A 10,631-nucleotide genomic window follows, 5' to 3' on the forward strand; every position below is an offset into this window, starting at 1 on the left:
GGCAACAATGTGACTGAATCTAGGATACCACCTAACTTACTGTCTCCACTGGCCCCAGAAAGTAATTCCTCTCTAACTTCCATGATTAATGATATCCAAAAGTCACACATAACAGCACAAATCCCTAAGGTAAAAATCATTAAGGGTGTATACATTGTTGTTGAGTCTTTCGGCTTCATCCGGTTAGGGGTCGCCACAGCGGAACTCCTGTCCGCTAATGATTGGTAGTTGATTTTTACATGCCGAGTTACCAGCCCTGATGCACAACCTTCAACGAAGGTACGCACATTCACGCATGTCTCCATGCAGAAGATGCTTTAGCTGGGAATCGAACCGGACAGCGTCTTACTGTGAGGTGACAACGCTACCGCAGCACCACCACCGCTGACACTGATGGGATACAAAGATTATTGGAAGCAAAAAAAATCTGGTTCCAAGGATTTAACCATGGCCCCTCTCTGCATTAGGCAAATTGGTGCACAAAAAACAGATACACAAAAGCTGGGAGTTTTGGGCTGTGGGTTTCTTAATCTTTATGGCTGTGCTTATCAAAAATGTCATCAGTTGAAACTGCCTTTGTTTTCTTCCTTACTGACTAATAGGGAAGCCTTGTCCACAGGGGAAGGGGAGGCTTGGGGGGGGGGGGTGATTTGGGTTATAACCAAAGATTCAGAAAATAAAAAGCAATTAAAGCATTAAGATGGGACCAGAGGCACACTGATTCATGGTTAAGCACCATGTTGGATAGACCTTCCTTCATAATTCCAGTCCCAGTGGTGATCCACAGAATACTAAGATCTGCTAGGCGTTTAACAGTGCAAATGTTTCTGGTCTGCCTGCTGATATATATATATATATATATATATACATACGCCAAAGTTGGACAACAGCAGGAAAAGGGTACATTCTTTATCCCCGCTGTATATATAACTTTGTATGTATGTGTGTGTGTGTTCATGTATACATCTATATCTATATATATGTATACAAATATATACGTGTGTGTGTGTGTGTGTTATGTACGTGTGTGTGTGTGTGTGTGTGTGTGTGTGTGTGTGTGTGTGTGTGTGTGTGTGTGTGTGTGTAGAGAGACAGTAAATGTAGCTGGTATTATCATCCATTAGAACCTAGCAAACAGAGAAAGAGAGGGAGGGTGATTACATAATACAGTGTCTTATTTCTTAGATGATTTCTGCCACCCTGGCTGCTCTCCATCTAGCCTTCTCTATTAGGATTTAAGCCAATTTTTTCCCTGTACCAGACATTCTTTTAGGGGAGTGACAGCTTCTAAGTGAGGCTGTCTTCCAAGCAGCCATGGGCATGGACAAAGCCTTTTAACTGCCCCCTTGACATCCCTCTATACACCATGAAGCTGGCTACCCTTCAACAGGTTAGTCTGGCATAACAACAAACTAGGATCTGCAGGAAATCAGTCTTGCTTGTCACTAGCTGCAGCATGGGCATCTACATAACATCGGCAAGACTAGTCTAGAATACCCCCTACCCCTAGTCCAGGATTCACTGCCATCTCTTAATTTATCATACCTCCAGCAAACAGGCTCTCATTCCATTCAGCAGCCTGCTTCCTTTTGGGAACAGACTACAGAGGCATTTTGCCCCTGCCCTAGCCCTGGCCTAACTTCATTCCCTGACAGCATACTCACCCTAACTCCATTCAAGTTCCACAGCATCACTTACTGCAGAATATGGAGCACATTCTTCTGACATCTGTGAAGAAGTCAGAGTACAACACAACTACCAATTGGAAGCAAGTTAAGTAAATTCTTTTTATCAGAGGAGACCACTTTATTATTCTACAAACTACCAACTAAGTATCCTTTCTTCTCAGAGGGACTGTGCTGAGGTACATGAAGAAAGCCTGAGGTATGTTAGAAATAATACAAACTAAGCTGAAGTAAATAGTGTAAAGGGGAAAAAAGAGAGTAGGACAGTGTAATGATTTAGGTCTGCTGAGACTGCATAATCTACTTTAATGTTACCAACTTAAACCTTTAATTGCTTTCCAATGTGCATTTGGTAGTTAAACAGATGTAAGCACACTTATCTAGGATTAAATCAATTAAGTAAAAAATGAAAAGAAAGAAAAATAAAAACATACCAGACTATGGACAAGTGCAAAATCTCTAATGCTAATTGCATCGCATGTGCTTTCATTCTTTATTTCAATTGTGACGTCTCCATAGGTAACAGAGCCCCCTGTTGACCAATACTGGCAGCATTTTTCCTGCAGAAACAAATGGAATAAAATCATTTTTCACTTCAAATCATAATATTAGGTGGAAATAAGCAAATAGAATTACATACATAAATGATGTACATGATCACTGATTAAGTGGTTTTATACGTGCTCAAATCCTGGCTGAAATAAGGAAGATTAATTAGCATGAGAAAAGCGCACACATATTCGACTGAGTACTGATATGAACTCAATGTCATACATTCTCTGTAAGCAATATCCTGACTGAAATATACAGCAGCTGAAGGACAGCACGTCTGTTATCATTTTGTTAAACTTAGGTTTGTTGGTATGTGGGATGAAGTGTTGTGACACCTCTGCTTTTATCCTGGTGGGGACTCATTTTCAGTATTCTGATCAGTATCACATGGGTGCTTCTTTAGGAAACACAGTGCTAAGAAAAGCTTAATGTCACTGAGTAACAGCCTTTTTCCATGAAGTATACATCACAAAACTGTCACAAGGAAAATGGAATTATGCTGCAGAAGGGACATGTGCTATGTAAGCCATGATGCACAGATTTTTTTTTACAGAAAATTATTTCTCAGGACAACGTTATGATGTTGGTGTTGTGTATAACTATTTTACTTTAATTCTTCACAATCTCTTGCAGAACCTCCAATTCTGTTGGAAGTGTGGGAAATGGTTGTGTTAATTAAAATATAAACAATGTAGGAAAAGTACTTGCTTAAAAATCAGCCAATGTGACACTTTATAAATGAATCCAGATAATCCCACAGGAACCCTACCAGTTCCTATTCCCCAAAGGTAGTAGTAATATTTTATTCAGTTCTAGGACTTCTAGTTACAGTTTTGAGACAGTATAATTCAATATATTATGGCCTAAACTTTTCAGTGCCTTGATAACATACATTATAGTCATAATTTCTCTTTGAATTTGTTCTTCTCAACAAATATATTTAGATTCATTTAACATTTAATTTCTAGTTTAGCTCATATCATCTTAAATCATACGTGTACTGATAATGAAGCACTAAACAAAGTTAATGTGTTTATAAATACCTACTACATCTGTCTTCCCCTAGCTCTAAGGCTCTATGTATCCCACCATGATAGGTTAGAAAGTAGAATCAGCTAGATGATCTTGGCATGTGTATTTCTTTTTGAAACCTGATGCAGTTCTTATTATAGTGCATAGTTTTCACAACTGAAGATTTAAAATTCTTTCAAAATTCATCTTTTGTTTGGGCATTATCAAATGTGAACTCTTTTTTTTTTTTTTTTTACCAGAAGGTTGTCAGATATGGTATATATCTCCTTGTTTTTAATTTAGGAATTTTTCTCTTGTTTTGTGAAAGCTAATTAAACTGTTATTTCATACTCAGGCGATGAATGTCACAATCGTAGGATCTAAGAACTACTAAAATTTCTCAAAAACTAACTCTGTTTATCACATTGGTTATTTCAGTTAACATTTCCCTACATAACATATAGCATATATCCACACCACAGGTAAAAGTTCTGTAGAGAGTTAAACAGTTATAAATTAATTAAAAACACAATGCTCACAGAAAACACAAGACATGCATAAAAAGTACAGTTATTTGTGTTACATACAGCTATCCTAATCAGCATTACCTGCACTATATTCTCCCTTGTAGTGCAACTCAAGATTATATATATACAAGATTTTTTTGTATAGTGTGTGTGATTACTACTTGACTCTGTTGGCTATTTTATACTCTAAATTTTGGCAGGAGGCAGATTCAAACATCCATCAACATTTCAATGATAAACTCCTACAAACTTGTGCAAGACCACCCACTAATGGCTTAATTCATTATTCTTAATCATATATTTAACAACAAATTATTCTGTTCTGCATCTTCTTATATTGAATACTTGAAAACTAGCTTCCGTCAAGTCTCTGTTCTTTTCTGTCTTCTGCCCTGTTTAGACTGTGTTGTTCCTCAGAGGAAATTAGAGCACCTTGTCAATTATGGTAGCAGTCAATGAGTTTCTTTTGCTCTGACAATGTTTTCTCACAAACAAGGTACCTGCAAACAAACAAATTACTTAAGATAAAGTCTTTTTGTTCATGAGTCCTAGTAACTCCCTTTTCTGGTGATAACCACTCTGTTAAAGCAAGAGTAGCCTTAACTTGCCATATGTTGATAGTTTGTTTGGACAACTAAGAATGTCTTCTTTGCCTACAACTATGCTTGCAGGAGAAGGATATCTTCATATTACTACAAAAACATCCACAGGATCTCTCAATGGCTAAGAAAATAACACCCAATGTCTATAAAAGTAAAAAAGTGGAACAAATTTATTGGCAAGCGCTTACGTGATGTAGACACATCACTTCATCAGACCTAGAATTGACACAACACAACTGTGCTTATATTACTTTATATTACTAAGTTAATTCAAAACAACCAATCATGGTGCACACCATCAATTTCCCTCTCATTTTCTTAAAAGGGTATGCTTAATAAATAAGGCATCTCCCTAATACTAGCGTGCATATGCAAAAACAGAGATTCTTACAACCTCAGTACATTCTCAAAGATTGACAGCAATGATATGAAAATCAACAAAATAAAATACATCTATGCACAGTACATAAACATATATATAAAAGCACATGTATAAAACACGTATAAAAACATACATATATATATATATATATATATATATATATATATATATATATAAAAGAAAGACGTGTATAAATACATATATATATATATATATATAGAGAGAGAGAGAGAGAACAGACATCCTTTAAGTACATTATATGTTCAAAACCTATCACTTTCTTGCTAGCGGTCTAGATGTCAATAGGGGTTTAAGGGGTACCCTATCATTCAGACCCCTCCCTTTGTCTGCTCTCAACCTCACTATCCATCTACTCTCTGTAGTTTCTGTTAAATTCACAGTGTCTTTACTGTCAATCTTTGAGAATGTACTGAGGTGTGTCTACATCACGAAAGCTCTTACCAATAAATTTGTTCCAGTTTTTTACTTTTATAGACATCGAGTGTTATTTTCTTAGCAATTGAGAAATCCTGTGGATGTTTTTGTGGGAATTGTGTTCATATACTCTGTCTAAGGATCCCGTTTTGCTGACCACTATCTGTGTTGTGCTTGGATATCTTCATATTACTGCCAAGTCTCTTTTTTATATTGACAGTTCTCATTTCTAGCAAAGGAGGCATAGCAACCCAAGAGATAAGACATGGCTTTGATGGGTTGTTGACACAGGTATTACATTGTTTTTACCCAGGGGTATTTAACTTGGCTGTTTTACAGTACTATAGGTAGAGCAAAAGAAAACATGTAAGTACAAACTTAAAACATGGTGACCTATATGAATCACAGTTGCAATGACACACATCACATTGCATTGTGAAACATTTTATATATCAGGTGAGTACGAATATAAAAAGTTTAAGGAAAAATTCCTAAAATACAGCATCACCGCTTGAGGATGAGTAAAGAATTAACACCAAAATTCTGATCCCTGAGACACACTTTATGTAAACTGATGCACAATCCACAGAGATTACAAGCTTGGCTACTACAAAAGGAAAACAAAAGTGGTGCTGCAGAGTCAGTAATGGGTGCTATGAAACAGTTTAAGTATTCATTCCAAAGGATGTAACTGACACCCATTAACAATACCAGCAATTATTTAATTCTACCACACGGTTTCATCTATACAACTTCTATTTTGTGAAAATACATTTTTAAGTATACTAAAAGAAACTAGGTAAGTAGAACATGTGTTGTTATTGTCCTTACCTTCCAAGACCTCGGTTTTGGTGAGACAGAATGATCATGTTTTCCACATGTCAGAGATCACAATCATTCTTATGACGTGACATCCATAAAGGGGCATTTGAATTCAGGACAATACTACTGGAAGTGCACAAACTGCAGCCAATGGAACCTTACTTTCCCTTCATGACATTTATTTTGTTCAAGAACATTCTCCACATGTGATACATGTATTTACAAGGACACTGGATATAAGTAGTTAGTGGTCTGCACTTTGCATACAACAGCAAGTTTTCTCACCATCCTATGGGTGTAATTAACCACTAAAACAATATAATCAGTATAGCAATGCAGACCCCCCTCCATAAAAAAAAAAAAAAAAAACTCCAAAAAAAAAACTTTTCTGACCTATGCCAAAGCCTTAAAATTAAATAAAAAATTAAAAAAAAAAAACATTAAAATGAAACAATTAAAAAAATCACAACTACACCCAGCCAATCCAGAAATGGCATTATGGGCAAAACAGACCTAAGAATAAAAAGGCCTTCTAATGGCTTATCAAATGTGAACTCTTTTCATATCTGGCAAGAATTGAAATTGTGAATTATTATTTTTAGAAATAAGAAAGTTAATCCTAGGTGTAATTGGGGGGCTGTACCCTTGTGCAACCTTCAACATATATAACAATATTCTAGGTCACACAACTTAAAAGAAAAGCGTAGAAAAGTCTTCTTAGCATATACCTGATGAGATGTTTTAATTAGATTTATGTATACACAACTTAAGTTAAATGCACCAACTTAAATTGTTTTAACCACAGTAGAGCACCACTCAACAATAACCATTTCAGTCACAACCTGAGAGAATACAGAAAAAACATTGCTGTTCTATGTAGATGCTACTATTTTCATTATCAAACATAGCTAAACATGTAGTACATTTCAAAGACAATGACTATACCCAGAAACATAGCTAGGGTAAAGTAAAGGGGGCAGCTGTGCAGGTTGCAAAGTGTTAGCGGAAGCAGTCATCAGATCCATTTTTTTTCACTTCTCATGTGTCCTCTATAGGACAGTAGAATGTGAGGGTGTTAGGACCTGTCACTCCTCCTTGCAGAATGGAGGAGCATCAGATTGGAGAAGGGACCTCTTATTTTGTTTTGTTTTGCTCCTCAACTTAGTGAGGGTATAGGATGTAGGACATTGGCATGAGGCTGTAGGGCTATAGTACCTGGTGGCACCAGATCAGACAGGGGACCTGTTTTTCTTTTTGTTTCTTACATTAGTGTTGGGGGGCTCCAAACTGGGGAGTGGCACCAGGCACCAAATGAGCAGACTATAATTCTGATTATACCTATAAGTCAAGTAAAACATAACTAAACAAAACATGTAACATATCCTAACATTAGCCACACAATTCTTCAAAAATAATTCCACAGATTTAACCTGCAGCATGAACAAACATTAAAAGTTACTAAAGAACTAGAGAGGAAAACCACCCAAAGGACAGCCCATTCATAAAAACCTTCATAAATTAAAGTGCTACTTAGCATGCATGCAATGAATGTAATGCAATTATTGTATCCCACTGAAGTTATAAGGAAACAGTGACTCAAACTAAAAAAAAGGATAACATGGATAAATAAGAGCATCTGGGGGTCTTGATTATATGACAAATGAAATGTCTGAAAACTGTATGATTAGATAACTTGATTTTGTGACTTGTGGCTTTCTTACAAAACAAATTTCTTAGTCTTTAACAGCAGCAGAAATTTTACATATCACACTTTGGAACTCATCTTCTAATCTTATAGCACCATACTTTTCATGCAACTCTTCTAGATACCCTTTATATTCCATGTGTGTGCTTATATTAAAAGCAAGAAAGAAATATACATAAGGGGAAATGCTGTGGTTACAAAATGATAAATATTGTATTAACTCAATAACAAACACCTTCCAAAATATGTGGGTTTTTTATCCTGATCCGACTTGGTGTTTGGTAAAAAACTTAATGAAGCTGTTTCTTATTACTGTGTTCCAAACATTGAATTTATATCTTTTCATGTTTCTTTTTTATGCTATCACTTCAGAGTTTCTTAATACGTGATCCTAAGAGACTGGAGCTCATATTGTGTTTTTCATGGTAAATGTGCGTGTCTGCATTTGTGAGTTTTGGTTTTGATACTTTTATGTTTCAACATTTTTCATTCAATATTATGACACAGTACACAGAGTAAGACAGTTATACAAAATGTATGTATTAATCTAAAAGGACAGATGAGGGACACACACATTTAGACAAAATGTTTATTAAGAGAAAGGCTGGAAAACAGCTGACTTGGCTTTCCTAGGTATTTTCCACTACCTATTTAGAATATTAGAACACAATTTGCAGTCCATAAAGGTATAGCCACTTCACAAGTAAAGTCTCATAAAATGTCCCCCAGTGAAACAGGATCTTTCCACAGAAATCTCAGCTGTAGGCCATTTCAGGCCTTCTTCCCAGCTTCAGAAGAACAGAAGAAATATTCACCTGAGCTGACTCCAGGCTACATCCTCAAGAAACTAAAACTCGGCTGCTCAACTCTGCAAGTCTTGGATCCTTGGAAGCAGTCATTGCTTTATACCATACTAAGCTTCTGATTGAGAAATTCACTTCCTATTCTGCTGCTTCCAGGTTACCTTTTTATACTTTACAAAACTGGGAATTCAGTTCAGATTAGTTAAGTAACAGAATCAGAGGTGTGAATTTTTCCAGAACAAGCTTCAGTAACACATTTAAAGAAACATGGTCCTATTTTCATACACAGTTTGTGATCACAGTTACTTAAACGGCTACCGATCCGACTTGCTTGGACTGACTTAGCTAGAGTGATGCCATCTAATAGTCTGCAGCAAGGACTCTTCTCTTCACCCCACCCTTTCTGAGGCTTTGATATTTAACAATGGAAAAGTCCATTTCAAAACTAACACAGCCTACTTGCAAAGAGGCAAAACAGGAGGGGGCCAAGTAAAGAGCTTTGGATACACCAGCTTTCACCACCTTTTCAGAGGAAGCATTATCACTAGACATTAAAATAAACAGCACGAGCTGTTATTCCAAACTGGAACAGGGGCATAGGAGAATCAAAAGTCTCTGATGCAAAGAACTCCACCTCAGATTTTCCCTAGACAAAAAACTGATTCCAAAAGGTCTGAGTCTCCAACAAAGATCCATCTGCAGCAACGTCACTAAGGATCTCACCCCAAAATAAAATGATGTTCTAAGAGACACTGGTCTGAAGCTCATCGACCTACTACTGCAACACAACAGCAAGTAAAAAAATCTGATCAAAATCAGACCTAATACTTCATGAAGAAGCATGTAAGCTATCCAAGAAAGAACACCTTTGAGAGCAAAATGAAAGACAAGAAACTACTCAAGATCAAGAAAGACCTTAATGACAATCACAGCAATACCAAGGTTTATATCCCCACAAAACCTGAGCTACAAAAGACATGGAATCAAAATAAGAAATTCCTCCTTTTCCCATAAATCTCCACAAAGTCCTGCACAAGATCAGGGGTGAACAACAAACAAGATCAGGTGCCAAGACCAAGCAATGAGCCCACCAACAATGAACTTCCACCAACTCAGCCCACAGGACACATCAGAGCAGGATTTTCAGCCATGTCAAAACTTGAGATTGGACCCACAGCAAAACAGGCTCCAATCCACCAGCAAACACCTCAGCCAGGCCCCAGCATCTACAATATGGACCCTGCAGCAAACCCTACAACCTCAGCACTCCAAGGAACTCTTCCATTCCTGACAAGACAGATCACCAAAGAGCAACCTTCACCACAGGGACAAAACCTGACAAGGAAAGAGGGACATCAAACACTTCTGGATACCTCAAAAGTATCCACTACACTAACTAGGAGCCATCAAAAATTATCACAATTTGGAACCACTCCACCAAACCACTCATGAAAACAGAACAAAGTGTCCTGGAAAAGCGTCTCGCGTCCATCCCACAGCAAAGAAGCAATTTAGTTCAGACCTTAATCGACCTAAAAATCTTCATCCTGAAACTTAACTTCAAGATATTGTTTCATAAGAAGGTCTTCCAAGAGCCTGACCCACAACTATGGGTCCTCACTCTGAAGTGGTGGAAACCCAGTAACTTTTGTCCATCACCACACCTGGTCTTCACTGCATTTGAAAGCAAATGCAAAGCAGATATCTGAAGAGTACTACAAAATGCCTCAGTGAAGAAACTGTACAATATGATACATTCTTGGCTCTCAAAAATCTCATCAGAGACCCTTCAAGGAGGGTCATGAAAGTGGACAAGGGAGAGTCATTCTTGTGACAGACAAAGCAGCATACAACAACAAAATTTCATTTTTGCTCAGCAACCCAGACAAGTATGAGCAGTGAAACACTGGATCCATCAAGATTGCTTATGAAGACATCAGCACCGAAATCACCTACCTATACAAATGAAGCCTGATAAGCAACAACCTCCTTGATTTTTTTTTTAACAGTCTCACATCCCAGACTTCCCTCCTTTTTGGTATCCCCAAACTCCACATGAACATCCTAGATCCTCCATACAGACCAGTCATAGGCTTTAAGATGGACC

General features: G+C 37.2%; 1 protein-coding gene across 7 annotated transcripts in view; it reads right to left on the bottom strand.

Moving 5' to 3' along the window:
• The window catches only part of PTPRE (protein tyrosine phosphatase receptor type E), a 2,530,882-nt gene that overhangs the window by 161,371 nt on the left and 2,358,880 nt on the right, over positions 1-10,631 (bottom strand). For all 7 annotated transcript variants that reach the window (XM_044056172.1, XM_044056175.1, XM_044056171.1 and 4 more), the window contains one exon: positions 2,120-2,245. In XM_044056172.1, the coding sequence (XP_043912107.1) occupies positions 2,120-2,245 (126 nt within the window). The remainder of the gene's footprint in view (positions 1-2,119; positions 2,246-10,631) is intronic.

This window comes from Protopterus annectens, chromosome 14.part0, assembly GCF_019279795.1.
Source record: "Protopterus annectens isolate FY-2018-M chromosome 14.part0, PAN1.0, whole genome shotgun sequence".
In the NCBI taxonomy this organism is placed as follows: Eukaryota; Metazoa; Chordata; order Ceratodontiformes; family Protopteridae; genus Protopterus; species Protopterus annectens.